Raw genomic sequence first — 22,916 nt, forward strand, 5'->3', positions numbered from 1 at the left:
AGTTTTAATTCCCTTATTTTACTAGGGTTTTCTCTGTAGTATGCTGCAATCCTTTATTAGAAAGAGTAGAAGACCTTGGTTTTGGCCCTTTGAGGGGAAACATCTGACTAATTTCCTGTAGTGAGTGTCCTTTAATGTGAGATTTGAGAGCATGGATGGCTGGTGCTGGTGAGAGGGGATGGGGGTCTGTGGACAGCTGGGGGAAGGGTCTTTCTTTAGTTGTCTTTGGACATGTTTGGATGTGCTAGTGGCATGGATGGGTTTGGAACTTAGTTGTTATGCTATAAACCTTGTGGTAACATGGTTGTAATTCATGATTCTGACTTTAATACTGTTAACAACTACCAAGATTCTCAGCTATTAGAGCATCTGGTTGGCTCAGTGGTTTAGCATCTGCCTTTGGCTCAGGTCGAGATCCTGGGGTTCTGGGATCAAGTCCTGGATCAGGGGCTCCCCTGCAGGGAGTCTGCTTCTCCTTCTGCCTATGTCTCTGTCTCTCTTTCTGTGTCTCTCATGAATAAATAAATAAAATTTTTAAAAAGAAGCTATTAAAAATTACTTAAATAATTAAGAAAATATCTTTTACATCTGTAGTACATACTTTTTTTCCTCCAACTACTTGAAATTTTCTATATTTATTGGAAAGTAGCAGACACTCAGTTTTTATGGCATGATTATCATGGAATTACTGACTTACCAAAAGACATCTTGGAAGTAAATAGAAATGATGTGATTGTAACCACCATTTTGACACATACACATTTGAATAAGGAAAGGGCAATGCCTAGAGCACCCTGCTTAATATAAAACAATTTAATGCACGACTGAATAATCCTTACCAAGGTCAAGCATGCAGGAAATGCTCAATGTTTAATTTAAGAATGCACATTCATAAATGAAGGAAGGAAGATCCAACAAAGGGAAAGGAAGTAGTGTTGATGGGAAAGGTTTTGAAGACAAATTCTGGAGGTAGATTGCTCATTGGGAAGAGCAAGAAGATTGGAATTAGGTGAATCTGGGTTGAATCTCAGCTCTATCAACATTAGCTAAGTTGTTTTAGGCAGATGTAAAATGAAGATGATGATGATAAGGATAATGATAAGCAGATGAGGTTAATGGAGAATGCTTGGCACCAAGCTTCCTAACACATGTACAAAAAATAAATACCAGTTTCCTTCCTCATTGGTCCTGATAGTCTTTTTTTTTTTTAATATTTTATTTATTCATGAGAGACACACGCAGAGAGAGAGAGAGGCAGAGGGAGAAGCAGGCTCCATGCAGGGAGCCTGACGTGGAACTCGATCCTGGGTCTCCAGGATCAGGCCCTGGGTTGAAGGCAGCACTAAACCACTGAGCCACCTGGGCTATCCGGCCCTGATAGTCTGATGGGAATTGGCTTTGATTGCTTAGCAGCAGAACCTTTTTTTTCTTTTTGGACGTGAGGATTTTGTTGTTTAATTCTGTCTTTCAAAGACCTGGATCTGTCTGGTTTAGCAAATTATACCGGTGGGAAAGAAGAGAACAAAGGTTTAAGGGTGTGTGAGGGCTTTTTCTTTCCAGTAGTAAAATTGTTCTTAGTTCCAGTCCAGTAGCAGAAGTGCAAGATCCTCAAGCCTGGCAGTCTGATTTCTTTTGGGAGTAAACTGCTCAGAAAATTTTGTAGGAATTCAGCTGATATCCTGTTTAATTATTTTGAGAGATACATTAATAGAACTTGATTTTCATTCTCTGTGTCTGTATTGTTACAGGAAATTCTAATCTCCTGTCTGTCCCGTTTTGACTTCTCAATCATAAAATTTTCAGTGTTCTCCTTCCACAATGGACCCTATGATTTCTCTCTTGTGAGGAAAACATCATTGCTCCTTGACTGTTTCCAGAGCTTTCTATAGGTCTATAGGTTGTCACTTTATTTTTTGCCTCTGTGATTTTTCCTAAGATCAGTTAAAGTTATATTTTAAACAGTGCATCGTTTTCTGTTGTCTGGGAACAGGTTACATTCAGATTCTTTTCCATTGTGAACCCAGAATCTTTTGTCAGCCCTGTACCCTACTCTCCTACACCCCTGGTTTCCCTCTGTTCTAGCTATACTTTTCTGAGCCATTGCTCAGAAAAGGCCTCTCCTTCTGTGCCCTTGTTCATGCAGCTTCCTGGTATGAAAGGCTGCTCCAGTGAAAGCACTGTGATCCCATGATACCTGTCCTGTAGGAAATCTTTCTGGCTTTTCCCCAGTTTGAACTAATTCCTTTGTGTTTCTATTCCAAATGACCTGTACCTCGATACCTCTTCTTCTTTTTAAAGATTTTATTTATTTATTTATTCATGAGAAACACAGAGAGGAGAGAGAGGCAGAGACACAGGCAGAGGGAGAAATAGGCTCCATGCAGGGAGCCCTACATGGGACTCAATCCTGGGTCCCCAGGATCACGCCCTGGGCTGAAGGGGGTGCTAAACCGCTGAGCCACCCGGGCTGCCCTGGGTACCTCTTCTTGACACTAATGCCTTTTGCCATTTAGTAGAATTATTTGTTGGGCTGCCTTTTTTTTTAGTTCTTGGATGTTAGGAGGCATACCAATTAGGTATATGACTTTTGGCCTTATCTATAAGTTCTTATTTACCATTTGGGTCCCCCAGCCCTTATTCCAATGCTTTTACATTGGAGCGTTGAATATAGTAATGTAGTATGTGTTCTGTGAAATCATCTATTCTGATAAGGCAGAATTTATTTTGTTTGGTTTGTTTTCTCCCTGAAAGGTGTGTCTTAATTTCATTTTTAATGTTGAGATTATGTTGTCCTTTGGTCAAGTTTATTTAATTTCCTAGGCCACTGATTTTTACAATAAGTGATGGGTGAATGAACCATAATACTAAAGCTGTGCTGTACTGCTTTATAACTTGGCCTCACAAGTTATGAAAACCAGAACCCCTGAGAATGGACTTTATTTTCAGGATTATCGCAATAGTAAAAATCAGTGGAAATGAGTTCTGCTTGGTTGGCAATAAGGTGTCTGCAGAAAATTGACTCCGAGCTCTTCTTTTTTTCTACTCCTAAGACTATATTTCAGTCGTAATTGACAGTATAATAATTGACTACTGAGCTGTCTCTGACTATGCCTCTTTTTCAGAATTAAGAATATTTTTACTTTGTCTCCTCATGCTAGAGAACACACTGTATGGAATTAAGTGTATGACTTTTGGCCACATCTATATGTTCTTACAAATTTGTCATTTGTAGCTCTACTGACAGACTGTACTTAAAAATAAAATGTTAGCTGTGGGAATGCATATGTCTCCAGACTGTTGCATGTGAGTGATTCTTGGTCTTCATAACAAGCCTGTAATTAATTCATATACTTAAGGCATATGATGAGCTATTTTTTTTGTATGGTGAGCTATTATGTCATCTGTCAAACGTATTCCATGTGAAATGAAAGGCATCTAATTCCTAGACTCAAAATTGGCCAATTACGGTATTCTTCTATTTCAGGACTGTCAGTCTACGAGTATTATCAATATTTTCAAGTCTTGTGAGTTTTTAAAGAAAGGGGTCATTTATGTGATTCTACATTGAAATAATCTTTTGCCTCTGAGCTTTCATGATGCTTTTTTTGTAATGGTTTTATAAAATTAATTTAACAGAAATGGCTGATTATGAGGTCAAAAAGTATTTTGCAACTTGGGAGGGAAAGGGAATATGTATGTCATGAACCAACATTTTATAATTTCTTTTTGGTACCTGCAAGATTCATTGTCAGATTTCTTTTGGAGTGACATCTCTGTATGAAAAGGAGTGCTGATTTCTGAGCCTTCAAAGGTCAGTGAGGATCCTGAAGTAGGTTCCTCTCACCTGGGTTCTCTCACCTGGGTCAACAGACATGATGGAGACTGCTAGCACTCTGAGGAGATAGACATCAAGGCTTTGAAAGGCATCCTTTGAAAGGATGATAGATGTGTGTTATGGCTTAGAATCTCCAGCACTTGAGAGAAACATTATCTTTAGTCACCAAAGCTGAAAATTAAAGGGGATTGGATAAATGTTTTGGGGAAGCCTAATTGTGTGAAGCTATATGTTTAGCATTTACCTGGGAACAGACTGACCTGTTAATGATTCTGAAATAAATAAGAAGGGGGTATTATAAGGTAGTATTGCCCTCCCATGGGTATAAATAGTATTTTAAATGAAACTAGCAAAATAACTGTGATTGCCTCAATTTTGTGTTTTATTTACCTCTTCATCATAGAAAGCAATTTTCTTAGGATCTATGATCATCAGTAATGTTTTAGAGTAAAACACTGGTTCTAGTCATGCACAGTATCTATTTGATAGTTTTTTTTTAAAGATTATTTGGGAAAGAGAGCATGCACACAGGGCCATGCATGAGCAGGGGTAGGGGCAAAAAAAATCTTCAAGCAGATTCCCCACTGAACATGGAGCCTAACATGGGGCTTTATCTAATGACCCATGAGATTGTGACCTGAACTAAAACCAAGACTTGGACACTCAACTGACTGAACTATCCAAGTGCCCCACTATTTAACAAAGCCTAGACTTCATGGACTGGTTTCAATATATCACATGTAAAAATTAATAATCATAAAATCTTGAAACCAAAACCCATAACCATGAGCCTATACAAGGCAGGCTTTAAAAAACATTCTAGTCAGAGGAAGGCCTTATTTCCAGAGATGCAGTTAAGGCTTAGGCTTAGACCATCCCTGTAGCACTTACCTGGTTGAGATCTCTTTCTGCTTAATCTGAACAGATGTACATCGGTTACACAAAAATATGTTTGACTCCATATTAGGCAGTTCAATGGCCACATACAGGCAATGCCTGCAATCATAGATTTACAAGTTGCATGGTACTTTTTAAGATGGGTGTAATTTAGAGAATGGAATTGAAACATGAAAAAATTGGAGAGGTGAATTAAAATGAGAGACTTCTCGTTATGCTTATTCAGGTGTGATATAGTGAACATAATTTAGATGTGGATGCTTATGGGTCAGAAGATTACAGGTAACTGAAAGTCAGTTTAAAAAACCAACTTATCTTTTTCAATACAATATTGAGGATCTTCTAAAATAGCTCAAATAGTCAACAAGTAAGTACTTAAATATATGATGTCTATTCAGTACTGTGCTTGACTTTCAAGGTTGGAAAAGAAATAGTTTACTTGCTACCTCTTGTGAGTTTACTATCTGGTTAGAGAGGCAAGATCTCCTGAGGTAGACAGATAGAAGGACACTACATATGATGTATATAGTTTCATTTGGGGTTATATTTATTCATGGTTATTCATTCATTAGTTGATTCATTTCTTCAACAAAAACTGATCTCTGGGGGTTGTGGTAAAAAAGAGAAGAAACAGAATCGATATTTCTGTGGAGAAGTTAGACAAAAACAAACAAACTGACAAGCAGGAAAAGTTCTGAAAGTGTTAGAAGCTGTGAAAAAAATAAACCAGGTTGAATGCCTGTGGATGGGGCAGGGCTACTAACAAACTGGGTGGTCAGAGAGATTTCATTGAGAAGGAGGTTTTTGAGCAGGGTCATCTGAGTGGCCCTTGAGGCAGGAACTAGCTTGTATATTTAGTAAGCAGACAAAGAGCAGAGGGAGTGAGATGAGACCAGACAGAGGCCAGGAGTACAGACTATGCAGGGCTTGTTCCAGTAGGTAGGACTTGAAGCACAGTGGGAATCCTTTGGTGAGCATGAAGCAGGAGCTTTGAACTTTTTGCTGTGGTTGCTGTGTGGAGAATGTAAGTGGGAGGAGAAGCAGACTGCTGTGTAGGAGTCCAGGGCTGTGGTCCATAAGGGATGTGACACTGGCTTAGATATGGTTGGAAGGAGACAGCTAGAATGTATAAGGCTCTACTTTTACAAAGTAGAAAATACAGTGGCAGGGATGACCTTGAAAAGGAAATAGAATACCAGCTGAACCCTGAAAGATTAAATGTGAATTAAACATGAATAGATAAAGAGGGAAATAGACATTTCTGGAAGATTTGAAGATGGCATGAATGAGCCACACTCCTCTGCCATCCAAAGAAAGCAGAACAAATATATATATTAATCTAAGATAGTGGTTCTCACACTGCAGTCACCTGGGGAGCTTTAAAAAATATTGATATCTGGGTTCTACCCGAGATTCTGGCATGATACTCAGCATGGAATGTGGTCTGGTATTGGAATTTTGAAATGTTCCAAAGTCACTTAAATGGGCAGGTAAGGTTGAAAACCACCACTGTAAGATCTCATAAGTAGGAGACCTGTAGCTCAGCAAGAAACACGTGAAGCAGGCTGAGTGCGTAAGTTTGGGAGTAGTGCAAAGCAGTGTTCTTGAGGTTTACTCAATTATGAGACTCCCCTGAGATGTTTATTTAAAACACAAGTTCCTGGAGCCATCTCCTGGAAACACTGATTAATTGTACCTAGGAATACTTAATTTTAATACGTTTCCCTTATGGTGCTATAGGTTGGGAAAAATCGCACTGGATAAAAGATCCCAGTGATTCTGATTTTTGATAGAGTAAAGTAGATAGACACATCGGTCAAAATGAATGCCAACCTCAGTTGTCTAGCAGGGTGGGCTTGGGGGACCATGCTGGCTTGAAGGTAACATGTCAACAGTACCCATGTGAGCTGTTGGAACTCTGGTCAAGAGCAATGGCATCAAGGGCTCAGTGTAAACAAATTCAGGTAAATTCTTTCGGAAAGAGACTTGGTCAAGGGGAGCTTGGAGATGTGTATGATCTCAACAGGAAAGCTAATAGGGTCCAGATTGTAAACTGCTGTATCATTGGGCATTCACAACATTGGGAAGCCAGTGAATGGGGTGTATTGCTGATGTCCATGATTGTATTGTTTTTACCAGCTCTACTTGGCATTCATAACATCTGCACTGATGAATGCAAGTTATGCAGGTAGATTCATTGGTTCATGTGGTAAAAGGTTGTATTTTCATGGGTTTGATGTTATTCTGTAGGTCTATAATATATGTGTTCATGGTTTCTCAACATGACATTCCCTGTTTGTTAGGAAATGAAATTAGGACCATGCTTTTTACTTATACTGCATATCTTTGCCCCCAAATGACTGAATCCAAATAGAAATTGCTTTTTCTTATCAGCTTCTAATTTTGTCCTAAAAACTCTGTCCCATTAGAGTGATTCTGTTGCTCATTTATTCAGCCCCTTTTTCTCTAGTAGCTGTTCAGTATAAACAATGTAGAGAATGTAGAGAGATAGGTGCCCATAGAATCAGACACTATATTGGGAGCAAGATCACATCACTAATTATACCCAATGAGACTATGGTCCAGAGAAAGATACTGACGTTTAGAGGAGAGAGAGTGATTATTTTGACTTAAAGAATAGGACTTTTGAAAGTCTTTTTGGAGGATGTTGCTGATTTGAAGGATGGGTAGGATTTAGAAAGCTATGAATACTAGGGTATTTCAGGCAAGAGGGAACAGTGTAAAGCACAGACATAGGAATCTGCTGGCAAATGATCTAATTTGACTGTGGCATACAGAGCATGAAGAGGTGTTCTGGAAAATAAGATGAAAAACTAGGTTGGAGCCTATTAAGAGGTGTGACAGTGGAAAACATGCTTTATTCTATAGGCAGCGAGGAGCCTTTGGAGATTTTCCAGTAGGAAAATAGAAGGAAAACTAGCATTTATTGGGTGTGTGCTATGTATGTGCCAACCAGTATGCTTTCTGAAAGTGGTTCCTTTAGGTGATCTGACACATAGGTTATTTGGGCACAGTAATTGGGCATTGGGTTTAGGGTTGCATGGAGGAGGGAGGAGCTGGAGACAGGAACAGCCCAGTCATTGCCCATATCTTACATGTAATCATTTTGGCATGGGGAAAAAGGAGATAAAATAAAAAAGGTGTTTATTGATATAATAAATTTCTTTTGAGATCTCTCACTCAGTATTCCAGTTTCTGAGATATGGCAGTAATAAACCAGTCAGTCCAAGACTGTTGTGGAGTGTAGATTTTGTGGGTGGGACAGGTTAGACTGGTAGGAAATGATCAGGTAGTGACAAGTGACATTTAGAGAATTAAAACAGGGAGATGTGACAGAGACTGGTGTGGTGGCTTCTTTAGATTGCGTGGTCACATAAGGTCTCTCTAAAGAAGTAACATTTTAACAGATACTGAAATGATAACGAGGAACCAGCCTTGAGAAAATTGGGGTTCAGAGTGGGGAGAGCATCCCAGGCAGAAGGAATGGCCCTAAATGGGAACAAACTTAGTGAATCTAAGAAACAGAAGAGTGAGGCAGGATCAATATTACTTGTCATTGGAATGTACATGGGGATTTAGGAAGGAGTCAGTAGTGTTGACCCTTAGGTTACACATGATAGAGACAGGAAATGGTAGCGGTGTTTTCAGGGAATTGGGCCAAGTGGAAGTGAAGGATGCAGTTTCTTTTGGACTTACGTGTTTTAAAGCGCTGAGACCTAGGGACTTGAGCTTGGGAGAGGAGGTAGGATTTAGAGGTAGAAATTTGAAAATCATCTGCCTGACAGAGTTCTTTTCGGCTCTAGGAATGGTAGGGACACCCATGAAGTTGGAATAGGAAGAGAAAGTCAAAGACAACAATGAGGAAGGTTTAAATTGGCCAGGTCAGTGGCTTGGGAGAGAGAGATGGGGACAACCAGGAAAACTCAGAATCTGGGCACTCAGCATGGGAGGAATTGCACTGTCAAGTAGTCCTGGACCAAGCTGACACACAAATACAGTGTTTTGTCTTGTGAATGTAATGCAGTGAAGACAATTCTGTTAAGATGAATCATTCCATTGGCTTATAATTTCATGCATTTGACATTGCTGTCTCTCTTGGTATTCAAAACTAGAATTATGATGCCAGCTGCTGGAGTGGGATTAAATAAAACTGCAGGCTTTTCTTTGTCAGCACTTCTCAAATGTGCTTTGTGATATGGTAAAATACATCCTTCCAGAGGCAGAAGACAAACAATTCCTTCAAAGTGAAACATTGTCATTTCAGAATTGTGTGGTACTTTAAAATAGCAGTTTCTGTTTGACCACCAGGTGGCGTGAACACTACTTTTAAATTGTTCGGTTCATCAATACATATGAGTGACTATTATTAATACCAAAAAATCATAGTTGGTGTTGACAAGTTATATATGCCTGAGATAACATTTCAGTTCATTTGAAGAGATGCAATTTGATCTCACTTTTTGTTAATATATATATTCTACATATTCACACCACCAACTATGTAGGAGGGCAGGCATCAGGCAATAGAAATTCCCAGATTAACAAACTCTGTGTCTGTCCTCAAGAATCTCTCCCTTCCAAGAACAGGTTGATGAGTGCAGTAATGGAAGTATGCGTAAGGTCCATGATAGCCCAGATGGGGAATGATTTCCTCTGCGTAGGGCAGAGCAGGGAAAGTTTCACAGAGCATTTGAATCAGTATTTGAAGAATCAGTCCATCTCTGGGTTATTGTATCAGAACATATCACTTAGTGGGAACACCTTGTGCAAATGCAGAATAAGATGAATTAGTTTGGTGTTTTTTGGTAAACTGTAAGGGTTTCATACTACTTACACATAAGTAAGAGTGAGGATGGAGACAAGGCTGGAAAAGTAAACAGGGTCCACACAGTGAAAGAATCTATGGGCCAAGCTGAGATCTTAGAGGACTCTTATCTGGTAAAGGAAGCCTTTGGAAGGTTTTAAGGATGATAATCCTGTGATCAAATTAGTATTTCAGCAGGATGACTCTTAGGTCAGTTCAGAATATGGCCTAGAAGAAGACAGAGTCAAAGGCAGGTCGATCAGTTAGGCAAGGGTGTTGCAGTGATCAATTCAAGAGATATGATGGTGTGAACTAGAGCAGGGGAGGGGAGAAGGGAAGAATAGGTTCACATATGTAATGATGGTTAATTTTATGTGTTAACATGGCTGGGGTCACCTAGTGCCCAGTATTTGGTCAAGTGTTACTGTAGATATGTCTGTAAGAGTATTTTTAGACATGATGAACATTTGAGTAGACTGAGTAAAGCAGACCACCTACCCTAGTGTGGATGGACTTGATCCAATCTGTTGAACTCATGAAGAGAACAAAAAGGCTGAGTAAGAGTGAATTCCTTCTTCCTGACTGCCTTTTGAGTTGGGGCATTGGTCTCTTCCTGCCTTTGAACTTGACCTGAAACATTGGCTCTCCTTGGGGCTCGAGCCTGCTGGCTTTCAGACTGGAACTTACACTGCCAGCTCCTCTTTGTAGGCCTTTGTAGACTCACTGGAATATAATACCATTGCTCTCCTAGGTCTCTGGCTGGCTGACTACAAATCTTGGGATTTTTCAACCTCCATAATTACGTGAGCCAATGCCTCATAATAAATCTCTTTTCTCCCTCTCTTGTGTATATATCCTATTGTTTCCATTTCTCTGGAGGGTCCTGACTAATACAGGTACAGAAGGTAGAATCAGCAGGACATGGCATTTCACTCTATGTGGATGGTGGAAGAAAGTTGCCTAGGGTGATCCCTCACTCGGGCCTGGTGATTAGAGGAATAGTTTTGCTCTTGGCTGAAATTGGCTGTATGCTGTACAAACAAGAATTGTATGTTTATGTGTGCAGTGCATGAAGATGATTTGTAGTTTTATAAACAAAAAGTTGATGGAATTTTAAAGGTGTATGGATGTCTTTTAGACAGCTGGTTCTATGGGTCTAAATTTATAAGTAATGTAGGGACTGTAGAAATGGGTGACAAAAGGTATCAAGAATTGATGTGGATGTGACAATTTGGGGTGCAGCAGAAAATACATTTGATTCAGGGGTGGGATGTGTAGCTGGCGGGCACAGCTCTGTTTTGTTGAGCGTGCTTGAGATCTACTCATAAATGGTAAGTGGGATTAGGATGGAATTTAACAATTGGAAGAAGATGAAGAAACAAAGGTCCAGTGAAATGGAATTGTAAGCCTGAGTTCTGGGGTATAAGAGAGGGACTATAGGGTATTTTAGACAGGATCTGTAATTTTAATTGATATTTTATGCACTTTTATATATGATGTCATGCTTTAGCATAATTTAGATTCTTGGTATCTATTATCATTTAAAAATAATAGATAATATTTCTGAGCATTTAATATGTGCTGGACTCTGATCAGGATCTGTGTATGTGTACTTTACTGTCTCTTTAAATCTAATGACAAATATGTTGATTAGATCATCTCCAATAACTTGGAGAGAAATTACAGTCCTCAATCCCTTAAGCCCAATAACAAATTAAGAGAGAAACATCATTTGACTACTGCTTCACCTTAGTCCCTTCTGGAAAAACAGAAATTACAGAAAGTTGCAGTAGCATGGCTTCATTTTCTCTTCTCTCCTTTGGGTACGATGCTTTGTTAGTCAAGCTTCAAGATTTATTTTGAGAAAAGTCATCCAAGCAAATGAGTAGAATCTGAGTAGAATGAGTTCTGTAAGACCCATTTAAAGAGCCAGGGGTATGTACAGAAGCTGGCATGGGAACACACAAGCCTTTTGCTGTGGTTAGATGATTGGACTTGGAACCGAGTAATTGGTTTCACTTCTCCCTCTGTGACTTTTCTTAGACCTCTTAATCAAGTTGAGGCTGCATTTCCTTATTGGTAAATTAGGGATAATAATAACACATGTTCAAGGGTTGTTGGGAACAATTGAATTATTTTATGTGAAAGTGCTTTGTAAAGTGAAATGTGAATATGAGATTCTTCTATTAATTTTGACAGAGTGACTTTAATACTGTAAGCCATATTGCATGAAGGCTCACTGTGGTCCTTGCTGGTGGAGTTTATGCATTACTTTAGGGCACCGAGAGGACATTGCTCTATGTGTGGTTTCCCACATTGGCATCTTCAACATATGCCCTCATCAGTCTTTTCTGCAGGTGTAGAAATGAAGCAGCCAGGGAGTGTGATGGTCAGTGTATATTCCTATGCCCAGAATACATGCACTTGTAGAACTATTCCTGGCAAATATGTACCTATCAGCACTTGAAGGAGATGGGATGGAATGGTTATGACTTGCCAGGAGATAACGCCAATGAGGAGTAAAAAGCAGAAACAAGAAAACAGCTTTTTGCTTCCCAGTCTAGTTGTTGGTAGAATTCATTTTATGTCTTCTGTAAAATCATCATCCATGAAGTTCAGCTTACCTTGATGGAAAGTTGAGTAGGTTCATGAAATATTTAAACTTATGTTCACTTTCTTAGTGAAGAACCATTTTGAATTCCATGAAAGAAAAATATAATCTATCTAAATAATTACTGTAATCCCTCACCCTTTTGTGAAGGGTGAGAAGTCATTTCAAATACTTATTCTTGCTCATAAGAAAAAAAAAATTGTCTGGTGGCTTAAAATGAGCAGGCTGTGTGCCTGTTTTAGTATAGAAATAGTCACATATAGTTAAATGCTTTGCTAATAGTTCACCGTTTGGGTTACCACCACATTTATGAACTTACTGCGTTATCCCCTTACCACAGAGTACAGATCCTGTCGTGATAATTAGCAAGCACATAGTTGCACATTTCTGGTGGTTATAGCAGACATTTGTTAATTGAATGAACTCTAAATCAAAGCCTGATCTTCTCATTTTGCTTCATCATCACCTTCTATTTGTACTGAGGGACAAAAGAGCAACAAATCAGATAGATTTCCAATGTAAGATGAGGAGGGTTCCTCTCATCATTCTTCCCATGCCCTGATCAACCAGTATCCCCTCATCTCTAACTTTAAAAAATGACTCTGGTGAAATCTCCTTTAACTTCCTGTATGCTAAGGGTATTTTTTTTTTTTTTTGTATTCTTTATTTTACATCTCCTATACATTTTCATTCTCTTTCTTTTAGCCTCAAAGAAAAAAAAAAATTACTTCTGCATCCTGTATCATTAAGTACAACCTATCCACTGGGGTCTTTGACTCAGTCTCCCCCTGCCTTTTCCAAGGCCAGGCCTCACCTGGCTTTTTAAATTTTTCTTATAACTCCAAATTTTGCTTCTGTGTTGTTTTTTTCTTCTTAGTCTATAATTGCTCAAGCTTCTCCTAATTTGACATGCCACATTTGCCTGCAATTATCTCCCATTTTATACTTTCCTGATCCAACTCCTCAGAAGCCTCGGCCAATCTTCTCTGACTTTCTGCCCATTCACTCCTATTGCCTTCTGGCCTCTGTCCACCACCCTGCCTGAGCAAGGCTTCTGTGGATCCAATCACTGGTGATTTTCTAATGAGTAATTCCAACATATTTTTTTTTTCAGCTTTGTATTTTATGGACTTCTCTAATGCATGTAATTCTCCTTGAAACTTTGTCCTTGATTTTCATAACACAGTCATTTTTATTCTTTTTGTACCTCTTTAATTGTTCCTTCTCCGTCTCTTTAATTATTTTTATTTTCTAGTCAGCCCTCAAATATTGATACTCCTCAAGGTCCCTCTTTGATCTGTTCTAGTCACTTCTTATGCTCTTTCCAAGTGATCATAACCATTTTCATGATTTCATGTACCACCTACATACTGATGACTCCTAAAAATGTATTTTCAGTCTGGACTTTTTCCCCACCCTTAGGCTCATGGGACCAATTTCTAGGTCAGTCTCTTTGCCTAGAGTTTCTCCAGTTGCTTCGCAGTTTATAAGACCAAACCTGAACTCCCATCATTTCTCCTAAGCCAGTTTTTTTGTCTGTGTTTTTACCATTTCAATTAGTAGTGCTGTCATTTACCTGGTCACCTGAGTCAGAAACAAAGGAGAAATTTATTCCTACCTCAACTTCATTACCCATACCTAATCAGTTCGCTGGCTTCTAGATTATATTTTGATGTTTTATATTTATTTCCTTGGTCAGCCCCTTCCTTTCTTTTCCACAGCAACTGCATGGTTCATTTCTTTCATCATCTGATATTAGGACATCCTTCAATGTCTCATTGTGTCCTCCTCAAATCTGCCTTTCATGCAGCCAATAGAGGGAGTGATCTGTGAAATGAAAAATAAAGCCATTTCTCTTTCCTGCATTACACTATTTAGTGTCTTTCATTGCTGGCAGCAATATTTCCCAGCCTTGGTTTCATAAATATATGCATGTATATATATGCATTCAATGAGAATTTCTCAATTTTGTGTGTATATTTTACTGATAATCATTTTATAGACAGTAACCTTATTTGTGTTTATGATGGCATCTCTGTCAAAGAATGACCTAAAATTACTAGGTTAGCTTTAACTGCAGTATCTCTCAGTCAGTATCAGAAGATTCTGATCCTTCCAAGGATCTATGAGATCTCACTCTACCTATCCATCTGTTTATCTCTCTTGATACAGATGTAGGTTTGCTTGAATAATTATAAGTACACACACACATATGTATAAGTTGTTTACAGGTACTTATTTTTATATATCAGGCATACATGTGGATGTGTAATTTTTCCAGAAGGGTCTTACATTATTTAAATTTGAATTACATTCACTCTTCCTATATTCTAAGCCCCTTTATATGCCTTCTAAGATCTTTGATGAGCTGACCTCTACATATTTCTTTCTTTTAGTATCTTGCTTCATATTTTCTGTAAATGAACATCAAACTACTTATGGCTCCTTATACACACAAATGCTTTTATTTTCCTTCTTGAGTCTATACTTTAGCTCTTACCTTTTGGTATATAGAATTCTCTTCCTGCATTCCCCTAACTTTTAACTTGGAATGCCTACATTTGCTTTATAAAGTAGTTCCACTATCACCTCTTCTAAGATGCACTAATCCAACCAGGGCACGCTGTTTGGTGGTCCTCCTGTTTTCCTAGTGTCCTGAGCACATCTCTATCTCTGGATATACCTTATTGCCCTGTAGTTAGTTACCTTTTGGAATCTCTACCAGTTACCTCCTCAGGTCTTGTGGTTTCTTCTCTGTGTCTTTCAAGAATGGCACATAGTTGGATGAGAGATAGTGACCTGAAAAAATATGGGGGAATCACCTTTACTTTCTACCGGAGCTCATTCTGTAGTCAGCTTAAGCAATTTCTTTCACAGTTTTTCCTCTTTTTGATTTTTATGCTACTAGTTTTTAAATGTTTAGTAGGTTTTTCTTCATTTAGTATTTTAAGTATTTTAAGTTAGAAAATCTGTCTAGTTTTATTGTTGTTGTTGTTGAGAAAGAACAAGCACAAGCCGGGTGGTGGGGGGAGAGGGAGAGACTTCTAAGTAGGCTCTACATTCAGCATGGAGCCCGACATGGGGCTTGATCTCACAATCCTGAGATCGTGACCTGAGCCAAATTCAAGAGTTGGACACTTAACCAACTGAGCCACCCAGGTGCCCTTCTCTAGTTTTTATATGAAGAAATTGACAGAAAGATAACACTTATTCCTTTCTGTTTCAGGAGACCCAACTTCCCAGTTGCAGGCTCAGGAATCTGGAAGTTCTGAAAATACATTAAGTCAGCTGGAAGATTCTGGGTGTGATTTATCAAATGAGGAGAGAAGTGAACCTTCAGAGATGCCCCAGCATTTTGTGGAGACCTGCACCCCCACACCCTTTCTGCCCCTGCCCATTGTGAAAAGACATGGTGCCACTGTGGAAAATCCTCTGTTTTCCCACATGCAATTCTTGCAACGTCTACTTGAACTGAAGAACTTGACAGAATCAGGGAGTCTGAAAACAGACTTAAGCCACTTTGAAAATGACTTTTCCACAGTATCCGATTCTGTTTTTCAGTTGCTGGATGGCCTGATCACTTTTTACCGTAAACCCAAATTTCCTTTTTCAAGCTTTTGGGCAGATGCTGTTGATACTTTAGCTGGATTGATCAGTGATTGTCACTTATCTAATCATATTCTTAAAAAGTGTTCCAAGAAGTTAGAAGAATTTGAGAAAACTCTACTACAGGTTATTTTAAGGAGCAACCATTTAAATCGGGTAAGTATTAAATCTCTTATTTTCATGAAATAATATGCCAATAATTTTGGTAAACATTCCCTTTGGATGTTGATTGCTGTCCCTTTAAGACTTGTGGTTCAGAGGCTCCAGGTAGACCTTTTGCAGCCATCTCCAGCTCTCACTCATATGTCATGCCCCCTTCTCTGGCCTCTGCTGCAGCATCGTTCTCTCCATAGATGGCTCTGCTTCCAGCTTGTGCTTCTCTACTTGAGTTATCTTCCCTGTTTTTTATTGCTGTCCTTGAATTCTTATCTTCTTTTTTCCCCCTTGCCTATATTTACTTCCTATTGCTCATAAAGTCTCAATATTTTTCAAAAAACCACTAGCATTTAATGGTTTCCCAATCTATAACTTCTATGAGTGTTAAATTCCTCATGATGGATTACCTGTACTGTATTGAATTTGTTCTTTTTCTGGCATTAACTACCAGATGCCTGGAGGTCAAAGAATATTTTTCTCTTCTTTTAGAATTTCCATTGTAAGTGGCATAATGCCCCACGGACCCTCTGCAGTTGTGGATTAAATGAGTAAATCGGCTGAAGAACACTAATATATGGCTTTATTATTTTTTTTTCTTATTTATTTAAGGTAACTTAGTAAGGTTGACTCAGGGATTCTTTTTTAACAAATGACATTGAGGTAACCTGCTGTTGTTTTGCTGTTTGACTTGAGACATAATGGATAGTTTCTTTTTTGTATTACTTCCTATCTTCCTTACTATCTGATCCTTTGTTTGGGAAACTCCAAATGTATTCACATTTTAATTCTTCTAATTGACTACTAAAAATATCAGGAGGAGACTAAAAGGTCTATCTTAACTTATTAACGGGTGTTTCACTGCAGGAAAAAAATTGTTAGACCTTGTTTCTTTTGATACATCATTGTCAAGTGTTTGTCCTTACTGCCATTATCTGAATTTTATATGGTGTAGGCTTTACCTGAATTTTTAAAACTAACAAAATTTGATCTAATAACCTAATTTGTTGCATATACATTTGTTCTTCTCTGTTAATGTATGGTTTGACCAATATTATAGAAACATTATGATTAAGCTTTTGGCATTTGTGAAAGGTGAATTTTCTGTCTGGCAACCTGAAATTTTTTTCTACCTGATACGATCAATCAAGAATTATATATCAGATTTTCCATAGTAGTATCTGAGGTGTATAATCTGTTTTCCTCACCATTAATAAATATCTCATATTTAGGGACACCTGGGTGGCTCAGTGGTTGAGCGTCTGCTTTTGGCTCAGGGCGTGATCCAGTAGTTCTGGGATCGAGTCCCTCATCAGGCTTCAGGCATGGAGCCTGCTTCTCCCTCTGCCTGTTTCTCTGCCTCTCTCTCTGTTGTGTGTCTCATGAATAAATAAATAAAATATTTTTTAAAAATCTCATATTTAATGTTTAATCTTTTTGCATATTTTTGCTTTCTTTTAAAATTACTTTAAAAAGGTTTTATGTTGACTTGGAGCCTTCCAGGTACTGGTGTTTATATTTTTTATCAGTTAACAGATGATGCATATATATTTTTCAGTCTATCGTCTTTCACTTAAGGATTAGAATACCCATGAGTAGTCTTGAGACTTGGATGGAGGGAGTATGTAGAAGCTTGTGATGGTATGGGTGGATGGTATGGGTGGATCTGAAGTGTATTTGCTGTACCCAATTTGCCTTGGTGCAAGCTGTTGTTGAATAGTTGGTCAGCAGTGGGGGAATGAGTGAATGAAGGGCTTTGGTCTTTTTCTGGAGAAGTAATTGTTGCATGTAGTGAAAGTAGAATCATAAAATTGCTCACTGCATTTAAAATTAAGATGGTGATTCATAAATAAGTTTTAATGATATTCTCTTTGGGAATTTTTTTTTTCTTGCCAGTTAAAGCTTCTTAGATTAAATCATACAAACTTTTGTTGTCTTTATTACCATCATCATCATCTTCCAGATATGTTCACAAAGCTTATTTTAAAAAAAAAAAGAATAATGATTGCTCTTTGTAAATGCTTTTTTCTTTTTTCTTTTTTTTTTAGTTTCAAGAAAGAATATATTCTGATGTGAAATATAGGATAGCTCCTATTGCATTTTTTATTGTTACTATTTTTGATTAATACAAAATGCCATGGTTTAGAAAAAAAATCTGCTTCTTTGGGAAAACCTTGTTTCCATGATTGGAAATGTTTAAATTGTATTACTTAGAAACGCCAACCCTGCTATTCATTTTGTTAAAGTTATGTCTGTGCAATGTGCTAGGAAAAGTTGTGGTATGAATATTTAATAGTCTGACAGGGATTTCATGTATTTATAAATCATCTATAACCAGGTTTTAAATAAAATATATATTTTTTACATATTCTCAATACATTTAGTAGTAAAATTATTAGGGCCATAGCTTAGTTTTTCTTTAACGATCAATGAGAAGTTGGCGTCTTTCAGAATCTTAAAGTTATCAGTGGGAATGTCAGTTATGTCAGGGCTATATATATTAAGGAGATAGAGGATTGAAATGAGACACCATGGAAATTGTTTTGAAAAATTCCCTAATTATAGTTTTTTTGAAATTATTAAGTTTTGGGGGAAAATAAGTTTTGGGAAATTACATGTATGATTTGTGATTTTTTTCAGATTTGGATAAATCCTATTTATTTTTGTGCTCTAGTATATGCTATCTTTACTTAATAACAAATTTTTAGGAGTTGTTATCTTAGTATTATGTCTATATCATATTTTTAGGATAACTGTGAGTGTGGAACTAGAAGGTAAAATCCACAATGACATATTTGACAGGTGTCTTGGAACCATATGGCTTACAGAGGTCTGCACTAGGCTTGCTCTGGGGGTCCTGGGAAGCAGTCTTGACTTCACTTGCCTTCTGCTTATAGGCCCTGGTATGGTATGTTCTTCTTTTACCTGCCTCCTTGCCTTGGGGTCAGGAATGTTTGCCTTTGAGATATTTAATGCCCTTTGTTTGACTGATAGCCTGACCTTTCCTGTATTTCCAGACCTCAGAAAATGCTTATTTCTACGATCAGTTATTTCTTCCACTTATTTTTTCATAAGCCCGGATACTGTCATAGAAGTTAAGCACCAGAATGCTGCTTATGATTCTATTTAGATTTTGCAGGGTCTCTGCTTAAATTTTAATTTGTTTTGAAGAGACAGGAAAGATTATATTAAGTTAAATATGAAAATCTATAGTTATCTTTGAGCTTTTAGGTACTTAGCATATGTCACTAAATCTTACAGATACACTAGTAAGTTACTTAGAAAACGTTCTCTTCAATTTCTTATTTTTTAAGCCATAAAACAACTCCTGGACATATTAGTTGTGAAACTGAAAAAAAATTGACCCCCAAGCAGATATTAAATTAGAATCTTTTGTATATATGGTAGTCAGAATAATGATCTGCCAAATATGTTCACATCCTAATCCCTGGAATCTGTAAATATTTTAAGTTACATGATGGGATGAGGGTGGAAAATTAAGGTTGCTGATCATGGGATGAGGAGATTAGCCTGTGTATCCATGTGGACCTAGTACTCACAGGGTTTTTGAAGTGAAAGAGGGAGGCAGGAGAGTCCGTGTCCAAATTGGACAGAAACTTAAAATGTTGGCTTTAAAGATGAAGGAAGGAGCCATGAACCAAGAACTGCAGATTGGAAAAGGCAAGGAACTGGATTTTTCTTGAGAGCCTCCACAAAGAATGCAGGCCTGGCAACACCTTCAGACTTCTTTTGGCCCAGTGAGACCCACTTCAGACTTCTAACTTCTAGAACTGTGACTAAATAGATTTGTGTTGCATTATGCCAGTGCAGTTGTGGTAGTTTCAAATGGCAGCAACAGGAAATAATACACGGTGCTTAATATTTTTACATCTATTATGTAATTATATATTTATAAACAACTCTGTGAGATAGGTATGGTTGCCATTTGTTAGATAAGAAAAATGAGGCTCAGAGAGATTTGCCCAAGGCCTCCAAACTAGTTAGCCCTGTGAACACTAAGCACCTACTATTAGAGTTGAATGTGGCACTGCTTTCCATTTTCATTCTTCCTTCTCAAAAACCTCAGATTTGGTAAAACTGAACCAGATTATAGGATATATGCAGATATTGCTTATATAATCCCCACTGCTATGGTCTGTATGTTCATCCCTTCCTGTCTGGATTCCTGAAAGGAAATTAATTTCCTTTCAGATTCCTGACTCACCTGATCCTCCTCTAACCCATCCTCCTCAGCACTGTCAGAGTGATCATTAAAAAATGCCAAAGATCCTTTAGGGGCTCCTCTTGGACTTACAAGAAAGCACGCATTCTCTTGATGGGCTTTGAGTAATGTATGGAACTGTTAAATCACTGTGTTGTACACCCGAAACCAATGTGACACTGTAAGCTACACTAGAATTAAAAAAAGAGAGAGAGAGAAGACGGAAGCAGGCAAGCACACATTCTTCACCACAGCCCGCAAGGCCCTTCTCTGCCTGGTCCCTATCCAGCCTGTTTGACATTGTCTTTCTGTGTTGCCTCCTAACCACTCTTCACTCCAGTCAGATGGAATTATTTGTAGTTTCAGGTACTTTCTATTCTCTTCCTAGTACCTGTCAGTCTCTTGGCCTGGGACAGCCTTCTTCTCTCTGGTTAGTTCTACCTATCCTTACAAATTGAGCTCTAGGGTTAGCTCCTCAAAGAAGCCTTCCCTCCCACCCAGCTTCCAACTTCTTTTCCTTTTGCAGGTTAAATATCTCTCACGTAAAATCACCACAGTGCGCATAACACTGTCCAATAGCTACTGACTTGTTATTCTCCTCCACTAGAATCTGTATTTGTGGCTATATGCCGGGCCTTCCTCCGTTTAGATCCTCAGGGCTCACCTTGGTGCCTAGCAGTGGGCTGAGGGCATCTCATTATAGCCTGGAGAGGGTGGAAGTACTAGGCTTCCCAGTTGGCCTTTGCTCATGTGAGTGGGGTGGGCCACAGTGTTTTTTCTGTGGCATTTGGCTGTTTGTTTGGAGAGTATCTCTGAAAGCCTTCCATCCTGCTAGGCAGCCTCTTCTCTGCCCTTTCGCTTTTGTTGTTGTTATTTTTGTTTTGTCCATGCCCATTAACATTTCTAGGCCGTTGGCTTTTTTCACTCCAAATCTGGGACATATGAGGCAAAAGGAAAACCATGGAACTTACCATTTTGTCCTTTTGTCTTAAGCTGGTCTGTTAATCTTCTCAGGTTTGACTTATAGATAATGTCCAGAGTTTTCAGTTGCACTTAGTGAGAGGAGTGAAGATAAGTAAATCTACTTCCCAGGAGTGGAAACCTATGAATATATTTTTATTTTATTTTATTTTATTTTATTTTATTTTATTTTATTTTATTATTTTATTTATTTATTTATTTATTTATTTATTTATTTATTTATTTATTATTTTTTATTTATTCACTAGAGACAGAGAGAGAGAGAGAGAGGCAGAGACGCAGGCAGAGGGAGAAGCAGGCTCCATGCAGGGAGCCCCATGTGGGACTCAATCCTGGGTCTTTAGCATCAGGCCCTGGGCCAAAGGTGGCACTAAACTGCTGAGCCACCCGGGCTGCCCTATCAATATATTTTTAAAAGTCAGACAATATTCTATACTTACAACAACAAAGAGCTAGTCCTGTGGCACACCCCCTCCTTAGTATCACCCCTCAGAGACCAGCACTACCAGATTTTGACTCCCATTCTGCCACCATTACACCTGTGTTTTTAAATAAAAGGGGTACACTGCTGTTTCTCAGATTTTCTTCTTTCTTTCTTTTCTTTCTTTCTTTCTTTCTTTCTTTCTTTCTTTCTTTCTTTCTTCTTTCTTTCTTTCTTTCTTTCTTTTTTTCTTTCTTTCTTTCTTTCATTGTTTCTTTCTTTGTATGTTTGTATGTATGTATGTATGTATTTACATTTTTATTTTAGGTAGGCTCTACCTCCAATGTGAGGCTTAGACTCATGACCCTGAGATCAAGTGTTGGATACTCTACCAACTGAGCCAGCCAGGCACTCCAGTTACTCTCCTTTTTATCTGTTCACTTTGTATCATGGAAGAGAAAAATTTATGTCTAATGTAGCTGCCCTCCTCTACCTACTCTCCAGACATAGGTTTTATCATAAGTTTTAGCTAAATCAATATTACATATTTATGCTATTATAAGTATGTAATTTTATTAGCATGGAGATAGATACTACACAGTGATTTCATTTCCTATTTGTACAACTTTTTTCTAAAGATAATTGCTCAGAATTACTTTTTTTCCCCTATTTGCTTAGTTTTCTATGTACCCATAATTGATTTTTCTTTCAATCACTGTGATAGGGTTATAACATCTTCTCAGTGTGGCCAAATTAAACCATTTATCAGGTCCATCTCTGTTTAAAGAAACATGTCCAGCAGCCCTCCATCTTCCTGTTCTAATCTGGGCTGATGTTCCCTATGTTTTCTGCTCAGCATTACTCCAGGGGCTTCTTATCCTTTAATTGCCACCTTGGAATTCTCTGCTGCTTACTTGTGTTGGATCTCATAGTCCTGGATTTCATATATTCTGTTTCTTGGTTTATAACTTCGTTTGGTGATGTATATTCTTTATGAGCTAACTTAATATGGGTTTATGGGTTATAAACTTTTAAAATATTTATTTATTTAAAATATTTTATTCTAACTTTAAACTTTATTGATGGATTAGAATTGATTTCCCGGTTGGAAATCAATTTTCCATTTTAAGACATTTTTCTGCTAACTTCTATGTTCGGGTGTTGCTAATGAGAATTCCACCGTAACTGTGACTTTAATTCCTTGAATGTGGTTTAGTCCCCCACCTTCCTGTATTCCCAGAAGCATTTAGCATCTCTCTTATTTCCATTGTTTTGTAACTACAGGATGGTGTACCTCAATATGGGTCTTTTAAAACTCCTTTTCTTGAGTCCTTGGTGGGTTCCAGAGTCTGATATTTCATGCTT

At 38.1% G+C, this 22,916-nt stretch overlaps 1 protein-coding gene across 1 annotated transcript in view; it reads left to right on the forward strand.

Annotated features, from left to right (window-relative positions):
* MEI4 (meiotic double-stranded break formation protein 4) overlaps nucleotides 1-22,916 on the forward strand; it is a 210,567-nt gene that overhangs the window by 43,364 nt on the left and 144,287 nt on the right. The window contains exon 3 of the mRNA XM_072735748.1: nucleotides 15,395-15,930. Coding sequence (XP_072591849.1) covers nucleotides 15,395-15,930 — 536 coding nt within the window. The remainder of the gene's footprint in view (nucleotides 1-15,394; nucleotides 15,931-22,916) is intronic.

Source organism: Vulpes vulpes, chromosome 1 (genome assembly GCF_048418805.1).
Source record: "Vulpes vulpes isolate BD-2025 chromosome 1, VulVul3, whole genome shotgun sequence".
NCBI classification, from domain to species: Eukaryota; Metazoa; Chordata; class Mammalia; order Carnivora; family Canidae; genus Vulpes; species Vulpes vulpes.